The 22,069-nt window shown below is 34.5% G+C and overlaps 2 protein-coding genes across 7 annotated transcripts in view; one reads left to right on the top strand and one right to left on the bottom strand.

Annotated features, from left to right (window-relative positions):
* gig (TSC complex subunit tuberin) overlaps positions 1 to 6,742 on the top strand; it is a 59,403-nt gene extending 52,661 nt beyond the window's left edge. For all 6 annotated transcript variants that reach the window (XM_090154647.1, XM_090154655.1, XM_090154640.1 and 3 more), the window contains exons 32-39: positions 1,047 to 1,289; positions 1,814 to 2,101; positions 2,240 to 2,487; positions 2,997 to 3,083; positions 4,294 to 4,480; positions 4,995 to 5,134; positions 5,190 to 5,360; positions 6,008 to 6,742. In XM_090154647.1, the coding sequence (XP_090010773.1) occupies positions 1,047 to 1,289; positions 1,814 to 2,101; positions 2,240 to 2,487; positions 2,997 to 3,083; positions 4,294 to 4,480; positions 4,995 to 5,134; positions 5,190 to 5,360; positions 6,008 to 6,190 (1,547 nt within the window). In that variant the 3' untranslated portion in view covers positions 6,191 to 6,742. The remainder of the gene's footprint in view (positions 1 to 1,046; positions 1,290 to 1,813; positions 2,102 to 2,239; positions 2,488 to 2,996; positions 3,084 to 4,293; positions 4,481 to 4,994; positions 5,135 to 5,189; positions 5,361 to 6,007) is intronic.
* On the bottom strand, positions 6,682 to 20,216 carry LOC149967786 (uncharacterized). Its single transcript, XM_090154693.1, has 7 exons — positions 20,099 to 20,216; positions 12,264 to 12,565; positions 10,699 to 10,824; positions 10,493 to 10,628; positions 10,207 to 10,428; positions 7,784 to 7,897; positions 6,682 to 7,508 (listed from the first exon to the last, which is right to left on the bottom strand). The coding sequence occupies exons 2-7, from the start codon at positions 12,553 to 12,555 to the stop codon at positions 7,286 to 7,288; spliced, it is 1,113 nt and encodes a 370-aa protein (XP_090010819.1). The 5' UTR covers positions 12,556 to 12,565; positions 20,099 to 20,216; the 3' UTR covers positions 6,682 to 7,285.
* Positions 20,217 to 22,069: the final 1,853 nt, after the last annotated feature.

Here is a 22,069-nt window from a genome sequence, read left to right on the forward strand (position 1 = left end):
CTAAAACAATAGAATTGAAACTGGTGCCATTAATAGGTTTTATTTTTTCATTGATGTATAATAATATTTTCTGTATGTGTGCTCCCAAATTTGCTTGGTTGGTTTTGGTTCGGGTATAGTGCACATTTTTTACGTTGTATGACTTGAAACCCTCAATGACTACTCCTTTTATAGTGTTCTCAAAATGGAAGCTAGATTGTTTCTAGACATTTTGTCTGAACAGGCAAAATCATTTTTGTCACCCTCACTAAGCTGTTTGCAACTTTAAAATTTCCTTTTCCCGTAGCATTTGTAAAACAAAATTTCTAAATTTTAAGATTTTTGTTAATTATATAGAACATATGATAAATTAAAGAAAATGTTAATGTTGCATATCTTTTTAAACATGGCTATGCCTATTTTTAAATAAAGTCAGTTTCCATTATAGCATTGCAATAGCAAGTAGTTCTCTCTGTCAATTGGGATCTTTCAACCAGATAGGGCAAGTAATAGTTTCTCTATGGTAGTAACCGAAAATAATAAAGTTAAATTTTCCACTTCAGAACTTAAACCCCCTTACCATTCTTAGTCCCATATAAATAAGACTTATGTAAAAAATACAGTAATAAGTAAATTGTTTTTTGGATTGTTTTTAAAATTTAGGAAAAAATTGCTGTTGGTGCTTAAATTAATGCTATTGTAAAATATTCTTTAGAAATTGGAAAACATTGCAATATTAGATTTAAAATTAAAATTTGATTTTGCTGTGAGGAACGAAAGGATTCTTATTGGAATTAGTCAAAAGATCCTTAAATCTTTTAATTAAGCATTTGAGGCAGAACCCTTGAAATAGCTTTTTCACTGAGGTTTGTTTCATTGAAAATTCTGTTACAGTTGCCTTATATGTTTTAATCAACCTATTGGGAATCAGCCAAGACCCAAGGAAAATATCCCTTTTAGAATCTAGTTCGAAAGTTGAAAAGTGTTCAATATATTTTTATTTTAATGTACCGTAAAGTCTTAATTTGAGCTGCTATTTTATTTATTATTTACTTGTGTTTTGGCAGGATACGACTATGAAGTGTCTTCTTCAAATAGATCAAAATCTCCACTAAGACGCACAAGCTCCAGTCCGGATATGCATGGCCAATGGATGCCTCAAACTAATTTTGAATCACTGAGAAAAGTAAATACCAACACAAGCTCCAATTCAGTTTCTCCAATGGTCTCAAACATTGATAAATGTGAAACCTTTGAAGACAAAGCTAATTCAAATGCATCGCCTCCTATGTCTCCAGATCTTCAAAAGGGTAACATTTTCATAGCTATTTAATTTGTGTTAATTCCCATCAAACAGAAATTGTGTTTGTTTATTTAAATGAAAAGCCTAATAGTATGTTTTGAATTTATGTTACATTAGCAATTTTACAGCTTTGATGAATTTAAGAATGAACTACAAATCAAAAACAAAATTATTGACTATCAAAAATTTATAAATAAATGTAAAAGGCGCGCTGATATACTAAATGAATCCAAAGTAAATTAAACAATTAAGATGAGATTTTGTACACTTCTTAGTGATAAGAACCAAGCAGCTAGCAGTACCATAAACTAAAAATACAAATGAAGAAAATTAATATGATAGCTCTAGTTAAGTGAAAAAAATTATTGGTTGGCAGGACTGACTAATGAGATCAGATCCAATTTGTCTCTTACATATTCAATTGACAGTGTCTATATACTGAAATATTTTTTATCAAAATCATTTAAGCATGAAATGAATAGATACTGTAGCCCTATTTTGGAATTGATTTTTATGAAATTTTGTTTTTAGCTGTGAAACAGCATCAAGTAGAAGAAGACTTTTTCGCATCTGATATTTTACTTGAAAAAAAAGATTCGTTTTCTAGAAATTCATTTCTTGGTTCACCATTAAAAGAAGATAAATGTAAAACAATCCCAGAAGAAAGCATGAAGAGTCAAGTTAAATCTAATTTGAAATTGGATCTCACGGGTATAAATTTGCCCTCCACGACAGTGGATAGTGGCAAAGCTACGAGTCCTCCAGCATTAAATGCATTAAAGTCTAAAACTGGTCATAAAAGCCCTTTTATTAAGAAAGGTATGTGTTAAAAAATATATACTTTATATAATTATTTTTAAAATAGTACTAAATCATTAAGTTTTAGTAATATGCTCAATTTTACATGTCTGTGTGTATTGAACATTTTTAATAAAATTTAAAAAATTTTATTTGTAGGCAGCATATCTCCACCACCTATGCCATCAACATCCCAGTTTCGTGATAGGGGCTACACAGTTTCTAGTGTGAGTCCAGTGTCAAGTTCAAAGAGTCCCATGAGGAGCCAGTCTTTTGCTGCTCGTTCAGTCACTACTCCACAGCGTGATATGTATAGAATAGGAATGAATCCTAGTTTTGTGTTCCTTCAAATTTATCAAAATGTTTTTCCACCCGGTGTTGAGCCTTTGCTACTACCGAGAACTGAGGTTTGTACAATACTTCTAATTTCAAATTAATAATGGGTATGATTGCAAAATCTTTTATACACTAATGGCTAACTAGAAATTCATATTTATTATTTGGAATGTTGTGAGTATAAATATGAAAAAATCATGTTTTTACCACACCTCATTGTATTTAAATGTAAAATTTATTAATTGTTCACTGTCTAGTATAGTCTATTTTAGCCTCAGTTAGTCAGAGAACTAACGTCGTAAGTTAAGCTTTTCCTTTAGAGAGTTGTGCTCATGTAGAATTAATATTAGCTTTTGTAATTTAGGGGAGGGTTTGTAACTTTCAACTGCCATGTTTATTTAAGGTGGTAAGTTACCAGTAAGTGGCTTGTAGGTGATATGTAGATATTAAATTCCAAGTAGCAGATATAAAATTCATGACAGGCATATACATTTTTGAAAATAGGCATTTAGCGATTGAAATGGCAGCCTTTGTGAAACATTTTTTCTTTTTTAACAAGTGATTGGTTATATTGCTATAGGTTATTGACAGAGCTGTTAATGTCTTGGATCATATACCACCATATGAAACACATAAAATTGGTGTTGTATATGTTGGTTCAGGTCAGGTATGTATTTCTATTTTTTATTGAGTAAATGCATTTGAAATGCATACTATGCAACTATTACCTGGTGGTTTAAAAAAATTATTTTGGAACCTCTAATAATTTTGTGAAACTTATTCTTTTAGCATTTTACATTTGACTTCTCTTTTGATCTTGTATTATCTCTGTTCAATTTTTGTTTTTTTCCACTTACCGCTTTCAAGCACCCTTGAAATGGCTTGAATCGAGACCACTCCGGGAGCACTTATTTTCATATGTGCCTTTTCAACTCGAACATTAAGTGCTCGAATTTTCAGAACTTATTCCATTTCTCTGTGGTTCAGAGTGTGATCAATTACATCAACAATTTAATCCTACCCTTACCAAAAATTAAGTGTTCTAGGAACTTGGTTTTAAGTTTGTATTTGGGACAAATACCAACTAAAACCATACATAAAAACAACTTATTACCAACTAAAACCATACTGCCAACTTAATATCCACTTATTACCCCTTTAACTAGTTTATTGAAAAATGCTGACAACTTAAAACCAACTTAATACCAACTAAAATGTGTATACCAACTAAATACAAACTAAAAGCCAACTTATTTTTTGGTATGGGATAGTCAAATGGAAAACGCTTTAAAAAATTGCATGTCTTTTATAAGTATCACTATGTGACATTCATATGAAAAATTAGACTCTAGTGACCGTTGTTTTGACCTTGTATTTTGGTTAGCTCTAATATCTGTCTAGGCCTATGTGCAATTCTGCCAATGATTTCAGTTTCCATAAGGTTAGAAACAAAGCTAAACATAATTAGTTTAAGTGTATAGTGTGTTACATGTATGTGAGATCTCTGAATATTTTTTTTATTAATTATGACAAAGAAAGTGCCAAGAAGTTTTTCTACAAATATCTAGAAGCTATAATTTCATCTGTCGTAACTTATTGGACACCATTAATTACAATTACATATGAATGGCTCTTTAAGCATAATAAGGAATTATATTTTCAGAAATATTACTGTGCAACCCCCTAAACCATTTTAAAACCACTTTTAATCAATTGGTTATTAAATGCGCTTACTATAGTTTTACTATAGTTTTTAAAGTGTTTTGGTTTATATAATTGTTTATATGAAATGCACAAAAACTGTGTTCATTTTAAAAACAATTTACTCATTTTGATCAATGGCAAACATAAATTTTACGAAGTTTCCCTTTGAGCAGGTAAACAATGAAGCTGCTATACTATCAAATCAGTTTGGGTCGGTTCGCTATAAAAATTTCCTCAGAGGTCTAGGAACGTTTATTAAATTAACTCAGGTTGATTCTAAGTTCACTTACGTAGCTGGTCTTGATTTGAAAGGTCAAGATGGTTTTTATGCCTGCAGCTGGCAGGATGACATAATGCAAGGTATTAAGCTAATTATTATCTTTAAAACTGTCTTTTCAAAATATTTTCAGCAAAGAAAATAGAGCTCGCTAATGATTAACTAAAATGTAAAAATATAGACTTGTTAAAATGACCAGCTTAAACAGTGAAAACCATTTCACATGTTATACACATTTTCTTGTAACATCCTTTTGTCTAGCCGATGAAAAACAATAGTGTAGTAATAAATTAACTTTCTCCATTTACTCAGAACATGCACCATAAACAATTCAAGGAAACAAATCCTATAATACCATAATTTAAACTAGAAAACCTTTGGACAATCTTTTTTGTAAGACCAACATAGCCTATTACACCCGTATTTTTCATTACATTCTCGTGAATTCTTAAGCTATTGCTGTAAAAAAGTTTCTTGATTTTAAGAGGTGGAACTTCTGATATTATTAAGAAAGACACAAATTACAATTCTTAATTTGCTCCATTTTATCCCTTGGAATATTGTCCTTGTCATTAATGATATTTGTCTTATCTTAAGTGGTTTTCCATGTTGCAACCTTGATGCCAAATAGAGATTCAGATCCTGCGGCAAATCACAAAAAATGTCACATAGGAAATGATTTTGTTGTTATTGTGTATAATAATAGTGGAGAAGATTTCAACATGTCCACGCTAAAGGTAAAGAAGTGCGAAAATATACAACAACACATTTTAAATGTTTTTTTATTTTTAGGGTCAATTTCTTTACGTGGCTATAATAATTGAACCAAGTGATTTTTCGAGTAACATAGTTACTGTTAAAGCAAAGCAGGAGTTGAATGAACTTTTGGGACATTCTGGTTCAAGTTTAATATCAGATGAGAGTTTAGCACTGTATGTGAGGCAACTGGCTCTTCATGCAAATGTAAGTTTATTAATAAAATTTAAATAAATTTTTTTTTCCGGAATTGTTAAACGTTGTATGATATTTTAAAGTTATATAACTGTCTATAGAAAGACTCGTAGCATTTTTCCTTTGATTGCTCAAGATTCGCTCCGAATCTGTCTGTGATGTCATAGATCTCGCCCCCATTGACTAGAGTAAATCTGCCATGTACATATTCCCGCGCTTTTTTGTTTTTAGTCTTCTAGTAAAATGAAATTTTGCGTCTTGGTCTGCGAAAAAATCTAATATAAAAAATTTCCTCCAATCTCGATCCGTTGATCTGTCGAAATTGGCGGATCTCGGAGCAACCAAAAGCAGAAAATGGAACACTCAAATCTTGATCGGAGCAGATCTGAGCCCCGCAAATGGAACATAAAATGTTGATCAGGGCGATCTAGACCTATCAAGAGCAAACAAATATAATTTATAAAATTCCATTGCTTTTATGGCAAAAGTTTACAAAAATCAGAAGCCTTAATTTATCAAAACATGTTCCTTTAAAGGTAAAATAATTAATATTTAAAATGAAGAGCACAAAAATTATATCTTCCCCGGAATACCAGATCTACTGGTTACAGCTTCGAGTTGTTTTAATTATTGGTTTGCTTATGGCTCAATTTTTTTAGTTGGCATCAGTTGTGACATGCAGTTCAAAAAATAAAAATACAGAACCTTACATAACAAATTGGTTGGAAAGACTTAGAAGGTTGAAAAAACTCAAAGAGAAAGTGCGTCAAGAGATTAATAAGAAAAATGAAGAATTGAATGATTCGCCTAAGAAGTACGACGATTTTACAGCCTATATATGAAATAATTTATTTTTTCATAAACCACAAGTTAGCTGCCTTGTGTGTAAAGTACATTCATAAGGAAAGTTGAATTTCGGAAGTTTTTATTCTATTTTGTAAATATATTGTTCCTATTGAGTATTGTGATGATGACTACTTTTGTATAGTGTTTTCATAAAAAAATATTTTATCCCTTAAATATTTTCTAGTTATAAATTAAGATTGTATCCTTGTATCCTTAATGCATGTCACTGAAATTTGTTCTCAACTTGAGAAAGGATGAATTTTTTTTAATATATGCTCAAATACTATAGATATACTGGCATGTATGTTTCTTTTAATGTTTGAAACTAGTCCATAAACATTTGTGTACTTTTGTTTCTCTTAATTTCCAATTATGCCTTTTGCTCAATTCTTTAAGCTTTTTTTTAAATATTGTTCCGGTATTTTAAACCTGGAGCTAATAACAAAGGTACAAAAATAAATTCAAGCAATTTTTTATTCAAGTACATTTTATTTCTTTGTTTTAATGTATATATTTACAGCTGTACAGATAAATACAATGGTTTTTTTGACTAATGGCTAATGTTTAACATTTACTATTAAAAATGGTTTTTACTAAATTTTAAAAATCAAAATTACAAATAAATGCGGTTCAACGAGTCAATCAGCACCATGTGCTGAACTCAGAGGGCCTTATTCAATGGATAAATTTTAAATTGATTTGTTCATCAACTAGTTAGGAGTTTCAGTCACTCGTATACACAATTCCATTTGGAGGGGGCAAAAAGTAATACATATTAGACACACAATTAAATTGGAAACGCGGTATCAATTGCAGATCTATCAATCACTGTTTGAAAGATATTGGCATTTCAGGAACATTCTTACAACAGGTCAAATTTTCAATTGTACGTGTAAAAATCCCCATTTGGAAAATAACAGTGTTTAGTCTTTATTTCTTAGTTGGGTTGAACAACAAAAAGTAATAATACAACCCAGGCAAGTTCCAGACTTGCCATTATGTATATACAAGAGTTTTAAAACTAGTTCGTAAAACAATGATGTTGACAGTTCATAATCTGTCGATTATGTACAAAATGTTTTAAAAATAACTTATAATATATGTTTAACTTGTGGCCAGTGAGGTGCGTTGAATGAAAATGTGATGGGATTATTAATAGTAGCCAAAGCTAATAATGCCCTCCTATCACTCAGTGAAACTAATTGTTGTTGGGCAGTGTTGCTTTCTGAACCACAGTCTTTTCCTTGGTTGCAAAATGGAGGCATTCCTTTACCCCAATATCTTGATTTAAATGTTTGGCCATTCCAACATGTTCTGTGAAAAAAATGTTTATTGAAATACTTTTTACATCAGCACTGGACATTTCCTCGTCTGTGTTTTAAAGGGCAAGAACAGTGGCGTTGGAAAAACTTAACAAAATTGCTCAAACTGCACAATGACACTGAAGACTAAACTTCTAGCCTAGCAAACCAGTGCCAAAGGTGGACTCTCTGAAAACTAGATACTTTCACAGTTGCCATTTGAGCAGTTTCTTTCCACTCGGTTTTCCTCACGCCAATTGGGTTGCCATTTAATGCATGATAACGTACTTGCAAAATTTTGGGTCTGGAATGCCAAATACATCTATTTTCTGACATCCAGCTTCTTTTACAGCTTGCATTGTAAACCCAAGTGTTGATGGCTTTTTATTTGGCATCGCATATCTAAATGAAATGAGGCATTATATCATTTTAGCCTAATATAATCGTATTATCATTAGATAATTAAAAAAAGTAATTTTATCATCATTTTCCTTGTTGCTAAAAATGGTTTGGGTCCGTTTGCGCACTTTCTCATTTGCGCAGTGGTGATTTGTGCGGCTGTGCATTTGCGCAGATCCTCAATAGCGTAGCTTACCATTTGCGCAAATTTTCCCATTTCCGCAGTTGGGAATATATTTCAAGTCGAACAGCGAATCGTAGCTTCTCGGCCGTTCGACTAAGACGAAATAATGGTATCTACCTAGCTTAGGCCTGCGGCAGTCATCTTACCCTACCTAGCCTAAGCTTGCGGCGGCCACCTAACATAACCTTAACACGGTTTATACACTGGTTGGGGCGCTTGGGATATGGGAGTGTCTGCTTACTCGCTACTCCTGCGTTTAGAAGTTTGAAATTAGGCTACGGCGCCTAAAGCATCATCTGGTGAAAACTAATTATTTAATTTTACTGAATATTTCGGGACTTCAACTCATTGCTCATGGGAAGGTGTTATGGTCAATTATGGACCTGTGTAACTCAAAAGTCGGCTGTGATGAGCATTATTCAATATTTATTCCATTACTGGTGCACTATGTTACTAGGATGCATTTTCTGGCACGAGATACTAACAAAAAGAATTCTACTAAAACTAAATCGCAGGCAAACCGTAAAAAGGCTAAAATTTAAAGTGATTTTGTTTTTGGAAGTTTCTATAACTTCATAAGCAATATAAAAGTACTCTTCAATTTTAAATTTTAATATGGTTTTAAAAAGTAGTCATTTTCGGGTATTTTAAAGTAGGATATTTTAAATGCTATAGCATGTTGTTGAAATGTATTTTCCTAAAAATCATCATCATCCTAAGATTTTAAGTTTGCGTATCCTCAAATAAACATTTTAGTAACATTGAATGTTTGATTTTCTTCGCTAAGACATATTTTATCGATATTTTAAACTTAGTTTCTTATTAATATGGTAGTAGGCGTATATGAAATAACTTAAATTGGGGTTATTTAACATATTTTGGACTTTCAACTGCAACCTAATAAAGTGTATTTTCAAAATTCGCGGTTTATTTTTAAAGCAAAATAGCAACGCCACCTAAATTTTAATCGCGTTGTAAATTTAAATTTATATATATATAATATATATATATATATATATATATATATATATATATACTTCATATACAATGAGAAATTCATTTGAAATATAAATACAACAAAAGTTTCACCTGTTTTTTATTTTATATATATATATATATATATATAAATAACAAGAAATAAGGAATTTTTGAATTTGAAATAAAACACGATTACGACGAATTTACTAATTTTCGGTTCGGTATAGCTTATTTTCGGGTAGGCGCTCATTTTTATCTGGGGTGGCAGAGTGGTTAGCACTTTTCGCCTCGCAGCAAGAGGAGCCGGGTTCGATCCCAACTTGTGGCACTAGGTGAAAACTCGGAACAACTCCTTCTGCGTTGAGTTTGCAAGTTCTCTCCCCTCTGGTTTAAGGGGTTTTCCCCCGAGTTCTTCGGTTTCCCCTTCCATAAAAACTTGTCGAGGTTAATGGTAATAGTTAGTGTAGGGAGCTGTTGGCTCGCGTGGCATGAAGAGCTTGCTACCACCCTCCTACGCGTTGTAACCCGGCCACCTGTATTAATGGCTTTAAAAGTCGCTTGATGACTTAGGCTTAAAATCTCTGATCCCGCTTAGATTTCTGCATTTTCCACCTGAATGTAAGCTTAACCTCTACAGCTGAATTAGGTCTAATGCAATTGCTACAAGCTACTTTTATTCCTTCGAACCGAGAAACTTATTCACAGCGTAACAAATACTACATCTTCTTCTTAGCGATTTGATGTTCGACGAAACATATACCCTAGAGAATAGTTCAACGAACAATATTAAACCGTAGAAAAACATAAAAAATATTGGAATTTACAGCACGACCGAACATAAAACATACACTAGCAGTTCAGCTGGATGCTATATAAAGTTATGACAAAAAAACCGACACTGAACACCTTTTGGCAAGGAAAAAAGGCTTAATATATATTATTTAAGTCTTGAGGAACGAAAAAACTGCGCAAACGTAAAACCGCACAAATGGAAAATATCTGAGCAAGTGGAAAAACGCGCAAATGGAAAACTGGAAATGGGTAACTGCGCAAGTGAAACTCACGAAAATGGAAAACCGCGCAATTGCGTATGCGCTAATGGGAACTGCGCAATTGGACCATTACCGCTAAAAATGTTGTTTGAACATACCCAAGTTTAGCTCCTTGTTGCTTCATACTGTAGTATGCATCTATTTCAGCTTTTCGTGTTACAGTTAATATCTTAATACTTGAATTTATTCGTTTTATTTGAGGCAGTTTAAAAATTAGCTTGGACATCGATTCCACATCAAAATGATCAAATACTATCCATATGTTTGAAGAAACACTTCCTTTAGATAGTTTATCTGGCCAGCGTAAAACTTCTCCAAAACTAAAATTAAAAAACATTTAATAACCTGACCTTTGACCAAAAAAACCAGTTGCTAATATATTACCTTTTGCCATCTGTTATGCGAAATGTGGTTTTCATACCAGTGTCATTGTAATACCCATCCAATGGCGCCAAACCCAATCGGAAGACGCAATCAGCACTGTCAATTTGTGAACCGCTTCTGGATGATGTTAGAGTACCTATGTGTAACACTAACTTCTATAATGCGCTCCTTTGGAGTACTGTTGGAATAACAGTGACAATGTTTACCTGCAGACCCCACAACAGCACAGCTTGCACATTTCATTCCAAGACTTCTAACTTCACCACCGGCCAGTTTATACATAAAAGGAGTTGTTGGTAGTTCTTTGTCTCCAGATTCATCATAGTCATGTTCTAAAATAATTATTGACTTAATAAAATTTGATGCACTCTCTTTGTAATTTATAAAGTGCTAAAAAGAGTGTATAGCTTATTCCCAAATAAATTGTTACCATAATAGACCCATGTTGAAAGTTGGGGGGCCGAAAATTAACATTTTTACCTGGCAACTCTGCATTTGGACGGAACATCCGTTTCCTTACTTCCGCCTGTATATTTCAATGGCGGTCACGTGGTTCAAAACGTCACAAACAGGATGTTCCGTCCAAAGGTCTCACTTAAGCCTCGTCTGCGGCCCCTCTTTAGTTATGGGTCTATTTACTTAAAATTATATACGGAAAGTAATCCATGAAATCGTTGGAGTGTCCAAGAACCAAGAGAGGAAGGAGTAATTTGTCTGGTCTGCAGCGCCATTCTCAGTTGGCGGGAAATACTGAAACTAACTACCACATTACTGAGCATGAACGTGTTTCTCCCCTATCGTTTCTAGTTTAACCCTTTTAAGAAAACCCGATTCATTTTCTCACCGACGTTCTTAGAGAATTTACGGGGTCCGACCAGGTTTAAACATGCAGATAATCTGGACGTTAGTTTCGGAATTTCCCACCAACGGAGAAAGGCGCTGCAGACGAGATGAATTTACGAAGTATCGAGAAGTCTCTCAGTTTTCTCTGGCAGTTCTCCATCTTCGGACAGGAAAGAGGGTTCCACAAGCCTCGTGTTTCTTCCCTATCGTGGCTGTACTGTTGCATCCTAATTGAGAACAACGCGTTGTTCTCAATTCGGATGCGAAAACGAGGGCGATATTGAAAATTTCGTTTATGTTCATTTATCTACTTAGGCCTAAGGTGGTGCCTTGGGTATTAGCCTAGCTGATTATTATTTATTATTATTTAATAATCATAAAAGAATAGCGCTGAAATTGGTGACCTTGACTAAACTCACTCTTTGGGGAAGAATGTACTCGGCGAGTAACGAAAAGCGAGAGTGGGAAAGAGGGAAGATTTTTATTTAGTTCCACTCTCATTAAAGAGTGAGAGTGGAACTCTAAATATCACTAACGTTTTTGCCCATGTCTGCTTATACGTTAACGCTAGTGGTAGATATCGACACTAGCTTAAATTATTCTCACCTTTGGTTTGAGGTTGATGCCGCTTGACTCTAAGTACTATATTCCCAACTCATTGGGATAGACAACCTAATGCAGTTCAATACTCAAGGTTGAAAATAATATGTTCATACTTGAACATGTTAACTTGTAGGATAATTTGTATTTCCATGTTTCAGAGTAAACCTCTGAGCCGTTATTAAGAGATAATTTTGATAGAGCAACGGTTTTCCGATATCCGATTTAAAACTGGGCCAGTAGGCGGTGACACATACGACCAAAATATTGAGGGAAATCGAGAGCAACACAGAACTCTCCGCGTGGAGATATATTTAAAATAAATTACCGAGTATTTCTCGTCTAGCAACGAAATGAGGTTTCAGGCTCTCCACTTGACGCCTTCTCTTTTCGTAGTTTTCTTTTACCAGCAAATCAACCGGCCTTTTAGGATGAGTGTGGAAAGTTTTCCCTCTTATCACAGTCTCTATAGCGTGTCGCGGCTGAAATCGCATTCGTCTAGGCTCATTTCCCCGTTCTATTATCGCCTCGAACACTCCCAGAGAAAAGTGAATTACGACTCCTATTCCCAATAGTATTCCTATTAGTTTCACTTGGGTTTCAAAGCTCCACGTTTTCATTTTTCCAGCTCTGTAAAGATAAATACAAAGGCATTTAATTCACATAATCACATTAAATTGATTTCAATAACCGTAGCTAATAGTTTTATCAGGATTATTTTGGGCCTCTCTTAAAGGGTCAGAAAATCGTTTGAGTTTTGGGGGTGACCCTATAGCATCACTAGTTTTGGGAAGAGGAGAGATTTCCTGATTAATGTGACTGACGGAGAGGTGGAGCTACCTGAAATTCAGCTCAAATACCCGGGTGCCGATTTGGCTGTGTAAAAAGCAGATAGGAAATTAAAATGTCAAACCGACGTTTCAATTTTACTGGTTTCCCGCGCGAGCTCCGGAAATAGGGCTGGAAAAATCATGTCTCCCCCCCCCCGCCCCAATTTTTAAAACACAATAGTATGAACTAAATTCAATTGCATCAGAAATTGTACTCATGTTTTATAATATTTTTATTTATTTAATTAACTGAAAATAAAAGTTTACTTGAATTATTCACACTTTTTCGCGCATTTCCCCCGTCTTCTGTATGCCCCGTGCACGTGCGCCATTACCTCCACCCTCGGTGGGGAGTCCTGGCTTGGGTGTTGGGCAGAGGGTATGGATAATAGGGGTTAAAGATGAACGCGCCCAGCGAAATACCGGGAAAAAGAGTTTATAAATTAGTGTGCATTATGTTACTTATGCCGCGCCACTTTTGTGCTTTTAAATTAGTTGAAGGTAAGGTTACTATATAGATTGATTTGTAAGTTATTTTGGGTTACGAGAAGATTTCTAGTCGGAACACATTGGGAATAATTTTTTTTTTTTAAATAGAGCTAATACCCAAGGCACCACCTTCGACCACATAAGCAATGCTGCTTGTGCGTGATCAAGTAACAGGTGGCCGGGTTACAATGCGTAGGAGGGTGGTGGCAAGCCCTTCATGCCACGCGAGCCAACAGCTCCCTACACTAACTATTACCGTTAACCTCAGCAAGTTTTTATGGGAAGGGGAAACCGAAGATCTCGGTGGAAAACCCCTTTAACCAGTGGGGAGAGAACTTACAAACTCTACGCAGAAGGAGTGGTTCCGGATTTTCACCCAGTGCCACTAGCTTTGATCGAACCCGGTTCCTCTTGCTGCGAGGCTAAAGTGCTAACCACTCAGCCACCCCACAGATTGCTACGTTTAATCACACATTTTTTAAAGCAATGCTTCTGAAATTGGGATATCTTGCTACGTTTAGTCGATTATATTTATACTTGCTTCTCTCTTCTCTCGTCAGTGTTATTTACACAGCGTCAGCTAAAATAATACGCTCGATAAATTACCAGTCGTGATTCTTCGGCGGTTTCGGCGCGCTTTCAAATTGCGTGTTTTATTTTTATCATGTCCGTAATGAATACTTTCTCGTAAGAAACACTTCTGATATTACATAACCTATATAAACATCATATTTTGAATCAAGAGTATCAATAAAGCGAATATAACCTCAGGTATTTGGTGTGGAGCACCAAAGTTTGCAGCTCTGGCCGCTCTTTCCTTTGGCTTTAATAATGTTTGGCGCCACTGTACAGGGAAAATTGAAGTGGTCTTCCATAAAGATTGCTTTACAGCTTATATTCTCTTTAAGGGAACGGAAATCTGCCAACAAATCCAGAAGTGCCACATTTTCGGGCTATATGGGTTAATGTGTACCCCGTAGCTAAGTCTGTCTTCGTAGAAACGAGACAGATCAACTAATAATAATATTAATATTTATGAATGTTTCTCCGCTTGTCAAATTATTTAAATGGGTTTTGCGAGCTAAAGGATTAAACAAATTTCTAATTTTCTTGACGTAAATTAAGTCATCATGCGTAATTAATTTTAATTTTCGTGACCGATTTGGAAAACGAATGTGTGAAAGCTGTCTGCTCATTCAATTATTATTTAATAGTTTAAAGGGAATATTATTTTGCATAGTTTAAAGGGAATATTATTTTGCATAGTTTAAAGGGAATATTATTTTGCATAGTTTAAAGGGAATATTATTTTGCATAGTTTAAAGGGAATATTATTTTGCATAGTTTAAAGGGAATATTATTTTGCATAGTTTAAAGGGAATATTATTTTGCATAGTTTAAAGGGAATATTATTTTGCATAGTTTAAAGATAATTTAAACTTGCATACTTTTGGGGGATCAACGATTATCATCAGGTTTAACAGACGTTAGAGGTGTTTAGCGCTAGTTACGTTAAAAACAAGACTTATTAACATAAGTTTTTTTCATTTATTTTATACTCCCTTTAAGCCTCAAAACATTTAAATTAAAAAAGTCGTCTACTCTTTCATCATACATTTATTTGACAAGGATTAAAGCAGGTGGCGCTGATATTGAAAATTCACGGGGTTCGGTCATTTATTTTATCGTTCAATAGGCATTCAAATGAAGGAAAATCTGTGTATACTTCCTCCCAACCGTGGCGAAAAGGGGATCGCTGATTTAAATATTTTCGGATGTTCGGTTACCAGATTTGCCTGGTTAACCAAAGTAGTCAACTACGTACAATCAACACTCGAGTCAAACGAAGTCAACTAGGTTCGACATTAATTTCATTTTATAAACTCGCGATGGTTAGCGTTGACGCAAAACCAAATCTCGGTTAGGCTTAACACAATGTTTTCGCGTTGACGCAAAAAACTTCGGTTGTCTTAATAATTTTTAAAATCTTCGTTGGGCCAAACACAAGTTTTCCTCATTGACTCTCACCATAGCGGCGTTTTGCCCTTATGAAATAAGCGCCACGTAAAGAGTAGCTTGCATGTCCACGCTCTACGTATTACTACTTCTTAGCTAATCGCGAAATGGGTTTATTGAAGCGTTTATTTCGCGTAGATTTTAGAGAGGTTAAGCACGTACTAAAACCAGAGATCCTGGCAGTTATAGAGATGCGAAACTCCCTATACCTTAAGCAAACCAGTTTTTTTTAAATTTTTGCCGATCGCAGCGACGCCTGTACGTGGGGAGTAATCGCAGAGATCCTAGGATTGTTACCGTTGTTTACAATTTTTGCGTCTCTCGGCTTGAAACGGGCGCTTCCTTCCGGCCGAAGGGCGGCGCTGATGCTTGTATTTTTTTGTCAGGTTTTCGACGGAGTTTCGCATCTCTGTAACAGCCAGGATCTCTGCTAAAACTGTGTAGGGAGAAGGTGTACTACGTGTAGACTGTCCACAATAAGCGTAGTACGCGTTCATCTAGACGATTCGTTTCACGAGCTTGTTATCTATTTTCCTTGACTTTTTATATCAAGAGATTCCCGCCGCGTTGTTTCAGGAAATCAGATGCCCTGTTCATTTGACCTCTTCAATTAAATCTCTACTGAGAAAATGAGCTTAGTTTCAAAGATTATTCTAATCTTCAGTCACTTCCAGCCTTAAAGGGAGTATGAACTTCCATGTTTATGGTGGATCAACGAATTTCGGGTTTCTACTACCAGGTTTAACAGAAAATTGGGATGATTGGCGCTAGTCACGTTAAAAATATGTCGAAGCACTTGTCAAATTAGTTCATACTTTAAATATTAAAATGAAACCATAAGCATATGAAATTTTACTGAGAGATAATCGAGAAGTGACGTCATTAGATAAAGAAACCCGCCCTCTAACGGGATGCTTCCAAAAGCTAAGTGATACTGAAAATCATGACGAAACTCGCTGTATATGTTGCATATAAGTGTCAAGCTAATGGAACATTATTATATACGTCTCTTCAAATTGTTGTCTTCATGTGCATAGAAATCCATTTCATCGGTACTTGACCTCTCAAGAAAAGAAAATAAACTCTGAACAAAATCATTATTTTCAAGAATAAATTCGTGTGAACAGAGAATATGTAGTCAGCATCATGTTGCGTCGTGCTTCCCCGTAGAAAAACCACGCCCCTCTCGCCATTCCTCGTCTAATACCCCCCCCCCCCCCTCATTATCTCGATATAATTCGCAGGCTTACTCTCCGTGTAGGCGGATAATATTTTCTGGCGAACATGAAAACATAGGCTATAGTTGTAGCTTCGTATTCTCTCCTGACCTGCATACATTCTTGGTACTATACAACGCGTTTCATTCAGTCAAACTAGTTCCTCGGCCCATAAAGTTTTGTCTTTTTTTACGATTTATCCCATATTTGTCTGGCACCGTCCGCAGCGCTCGCTCTAGTAATGGCCGGTTTCCATGACAACGAGACGATAGTTTTGCTGGTAATAGTATGATGCAACCAACTCGTTCGTTTACGGAAGAATCGAGAGCTCTTTCAATGTAACTTTTTCTCACGATTTTTTTTTAATTTTTTTCTTGTTTCATTATAAATATTAAGAAATCTTAAAATAGTTTTGTAAACTAGCGAATTAAATTTAAATTTCTCTAATTTTAAGAGATGTTGTCAAATATGGACCGTAAGCACTTGTACTACTAACCCATTTACAAGTGTTCAAATTTATTATTTTGACCATAATTAAATTTACAATGTAATTAATATTGTAATAGTAATTATCAAAATATTGTTATTTGGTTTCGTGGTTTTTAACGTTAAGGTAAATAAACATTAAGTAATAACTTATGTCACTCAATTACACGAGTTGTTTGACAAGAACGTTTAATAATTTTCTGTCCCTATAATCTATACATATTTGTATATGTATTAGCATAAATGTGTAATATACATAAGTGTGACACTTCCTATTCTTCATATACAAAAGTTTTACTGAGAGCTATTCACAAGACAGACTGCATCGTCGCCGTTTTGCATCTGCTTGCTAACGCGTCACACGTAGCCTTTGACATCGCCTCGCTAGGGGTATATTTTCTTCTTGTGATGACGTCACTCCGTTTCTAGTTCTCAGTAAAATATTAAAGACTTATGGTATTATAGTTAGTGTGCTAGGCACGATTTCCTAGTACTTTTTTTTGAACGATTTGGCTTTTCTAACTTGGAATTGTTGCCAAAGCTCTCTAATCAAAATTCCTCGTAGCGGTTATGTTTTTCCTTAATAAAAATTTGGTTGTGATAATTACTTTCTAACGATAATGAAATTAGAATCGTTATACTTATAGATGAAGTAATTGACCTTTCCAGTTTTCGAATTCGACAAAGCTTTGCTTCAAAAGGGGTTTATTTTCTCATTTGAAGAAACCCGCCGAACATAATTATTTTTGTACCAGAAATTCGAGTAATTAGACCAGTTAATCTTTTCGTAGCGGCCGACGAGAAAAGTTCATTAACTGCTCGATTTTCATCTGCTAAGCAGACACTGCGTTACTATAACAGCTTTTTAAAGTTTTATCGTTGGCCGCTACGTTGTTCGATTGAAACGGAAAATGCTAATTAAAACATATCGGGCGTCAAAAACTCTTGTTTTAAAATAATTACATAGCGTGTCATATTATTTGGTTTTGATCTTGGATCAAGGATTCGTAGAAGAAATGCTGTTCCCCTTGAACCCGGAAATTGGCAGTCTCCTTGGAACACAATCTCACCATTTCATTAACTCGAAGGCTAATTGGGTTCGTAAAAGTGGTTTTATTGGAAACGACAAGTGTGCACTAAAGCTGGTTTCACACTCGACGGAAAATTAGCAGCGTAAAGTTGAACGTTAGCGGTATATCGAATGGGAATCAATTTTCAGCTCGGCGTTTATTATCGTCTTTCCGGCATATTTTCCGTCGAGTGTGAAACCAGCTAAAGGTCCAAAGTGCGAACGTAGTTTCCCACTGCCGAACGTAGAGAGTTGATAATAGCATAAGTGTATAATATTCTGACATAAGTGCGACGCTTCCTATTCTTCACATGCAAATGTTTTACTCAGAGCCATTCACAAGATCGACTGCATTACGGGCTTCGTTACCGTTTTGCGTTCGCTCGCTAAAGCGTCGCACGTAGCCGTTGACAGCTCCTCGTTAGGGGGAGATTTTCTTCTTGTGAAGACTTTACTCCGTTACTAGCTCTCAGTAAAATATTCCCCAAAGTGACAAACTTATGGAACTAAATTATAGACTTATGATAATAGGCATAAACTCCCTTTACGGCTTGTTCGACTTGTTAAAAAGTTCAACGTGCTCCTTAATATTTTAGCGTAAATGGCTCGCGATTTTAATTTAGGGAGCTCGCGCGAAAATGCTCGAGCCCATTTTCATTTACGCTAAAATATCACGACGCGCGTGGAACTTTTTAACAAGATGAATAAGACATAAACAAAATACGCTAGCGTTTATTCACCAACTGGCACTACGGAGAAAACTACGAATCCTGTTCAAACTGAATCTAACTTAGCCAAGTGGTGATATCGTGGGTGTGCCTGTGACGCCGATATCTCGACAAGGTTAACTCGATTGAATGCCCATTAATCTCCGGAAGGTCGACTTGATCGGGAAGCGAGAGATACAATTTTTAAAAAGTGAAGGTTGCTGATAACAGTTAACATCGTTTTGGAGCCGCGTTGTTTGTAAATCGTCGATAATTCATTTAACATATTTATTTTTTCCCTTTTTTCGGAACGCTGGCCTGTAGTAGCGAATTTCATAACAACTTCATTATTATGACATATTTAAGCGGGTATAATTATAATTTGATCTAAATTCTTAACAGCCTTTTAAAACATATGGTAATAACTATGACTGACCCTATTTAAAGAGGCCGATTTGAGATTTTAAGTCTTAAATATTAATCATTCATCCAATATTGCCTTTAAAAATAATTTTAATAGTATTCATCTTTAATTTGAACGTATTTAAGTAGTGTTAATGTTAATTATAATCTGGTCACATTGATCTCTACTATTCCAAGTTTCAAACATTTGATTAAGTGAAAAATTTTAAATTATAAAAACATTTGTAATATTACTTTTAAACTAAACATATGATATTCTCGTAATCATTTTTAATTAGACCTTAAATATTTAATGGGAAATTATCGTAGATTACATTTTAGTAGCCGTATTCTTAAACTACGTTAAATGCGATTGACACGCATAAATAAATAAATAAATAAATAATAAAGTATATCTATAATATAAAGATTAAATAACAATTTTAATTATGAAACGTCGTATATTTAAACGATCCAAAATAATTTTGCCCAAAATTCGTCTTTAATGGCCTCGAAATCTTCATAATCTCCATTTCAATAAATAAATTATTATTCAAAAAATAACGTAATAAAACTAAATCTTTAAAATAAATCCGTAAAATCATAAATTTGGTTTTTATTTGCCGCGAAATCTCTATTTCAATACGTAGTTTTTAATTAAACAAAACGTAATAAAAAATTTACTGAATTCCATAAAATTCTAAATTGAGTTTCCATTTTCCGCGAAATCTTCAAAAATAAATTTTAAAACACATAGTTTTATTTTTAAATACGTAATTATATATTTAAAAATCCGTAATTATATATTTAAAAATCCGTAGTTATATATTTAAAAATCCGTAAATATATATTTATAAATCCGTAGTTTTATATTTAACTAAATCGCGTAATAAAACCAGAAAATGTACTTAATTCTATAAAAAAGGGGTACAAAAATCCTCAATTACCTTTCGGGGCGATTTCTGGTTACGTGAAATGCAGCGTCGCTTGGAACGAAGTAATATCGCGAAATGTTTCGCGGGTTTTTCTTCTCATAACAACAATGGCACGTGCTCTCTCTCCTCTCTCAACTCTGGATTTACGATGTTGTGATTTCGCGTCTCCGTCGTACCCGAGTTGCGCGCGCGTGTCCATGTGCTGAGCAACTCTTGCGTCAGCTTCACGTTCGACGCGCGTGCTCTTGATTTCCCGCCAATGGCGACGCGGCGCGCGCACTCCCTTCAGACCCGTCATTAGCGCGCCAACTTTATTCAAGCGCCGCTATTGTCATTTCCATTTTTTTCCCGTTTCTTTCTCCTCCAGCGCGTTTTAGAGCCAGGTTTGGCAATAAATGTTTTACGGGAATGTAATTATATCGGGTTTGCCCAGCCTAAATGTAGCAACTTTTTTTTCTAATAATTCTTAATTATTACGTTTTTTTTATTATGATAAACACGTCTGTTATAATCGAACTTTGAAAAGTCAAATTTCTGACGAAATACGGTTGGAAGTTTGATTATAATTATTGTCTTTTGGGCCAAAAGTATGAATTTTTTCGTTTGATTCGTCAGTTTTGTAATAAAATGGTTCAAGACCATCGTATTCTTCTCACGATTGATAGCGTGAAAAATAGGTCGTGTTAACTATTTCTATGTTAATTTCACATATTTGTATGTAGAAAAAGTTAATAAAAAAAGGTACGAGTGGGTATTTATATTACAAGTTTTACTTTCACTTAGGAAATAATTTAAAAAGAGCTGAACCAAGAAAATATTGACCATAAAATATTTTTTTATTTCAATAGTAACAGAAGTAAATATTTGTCTACCTATCTTGCAAATGTTAATCGCTTGGAACATGCACGTACGCAGGCTCCCATTGAGTTTTCAAAGAACGTTTGGGAAGAAAAATATATTAGTTTTCTAATACTATTTCATGGTGAAAAAATTATTTATCAATAGGTAAATCTCGTAAAAGATATATTATAAACTACTTGTAATAACGAAATAATTTTCCAATTTTTTTCCTTCATGCAATTCATTTGGTTGGATTTTAAATTCTCCGTCTTCTTTCCCGGGAAAAATTGGAAGCCGCCATTTTGAACAAAACATGAAGGGAAACACGTTTCTACATCTGATTACTGATTTTCAAAAGACGCTCAATGATTGTCAGTGATTTCTCATAATATTTCGGAGATTTCCCGTGATTTTTCACAATATTTCGGAGATTTCCCGTGATTTTTCACAATATTTCGGAGATTTCCCGTGATTTTTCACAATATTTCGAAGATTTCCCGTGATTTTTCACAATCTTTCGGAGATTTCCCGTGATTTTTCACAATCTTTCGGAGATTTCCCGTGATTTTTCACAATCTTTCGGAGATTTCCCGTGATTTTTCACAATCTTTCGGAGATTTCCCGTGATTTTTCACAATCTTTCGGAGATTTCCCGTGATTTTTCACAATCTTTCGGAGATTTCCCGTGATTTTTCAGAATATTTCGGTGATTTACAGTGATTTCCCACAATATTTCGGAGATTTCCCGTGATTTTTCACAATATTTCGGAGATTTCCCGTGATTTTTCAGAATATTTCGGTGATTTACAGTGATTTCCCACAATATTTCGGAGATTTCCCGTGATTTTTCACAATATTTCGGAGATTTCCCGTGATTTTTCAGAATATTTCGGTGATTTACAGTGATTTCCCACAATATTTCGGCGATTTACAGTGATTTTTTTGTGATTACGTAGAATTTGTACACCTGATTACTTAAGTAATTACCATTTCGGGCAACACTATATCATGGTAGTGTGTATGTGGGCATCTAGTAATGGCAACAGAAGATCATCATAATAAACTCATCTCGGTAATTACTTAATTTAGTACTTATTTGTTTTAAATAAACCACAACGTAACAATTAAATATCGAAATTTGAG

Source organism: Leiobunum rupestre, chromosome 1, assembly GCF_980474605.1.
Source record: "Leiobunum rupestre chromosome 1, qqLeiRupe1.1.hap1, whole genome shotgun sequence".
NCBI classification, from domain to species: domain Eukaryota; kingdom Metazoa; phylum Arthropoda; class Arachnida; order Opiliones; family Sclerosomatidae; genus Leiobunum; species Leiobunum rupestre.

Coding starts and splice junctions, on each gene's coding strand:
- LOC149967786 (XM_090154693.1), bottom strand. CDS start 12,555: ATGAAAACGTGGAGCTTTGAAACCCAAGTGAAACTAATAGGAATACTA. Junction 10,629..10,698: donor TGCTGTTGTGGGGTCTGCAG/GTAAACATTGTC, acceptor TGTTACACATAG/GTACTCTAACATCATCCAGA. Junction 7,509..7,783: donor CCAGACCCAAAATTTTGCAA/GTACGTTATCAT, acceptor TTTTTTTCACAG/AACATGTTGGAATGGCCAAA.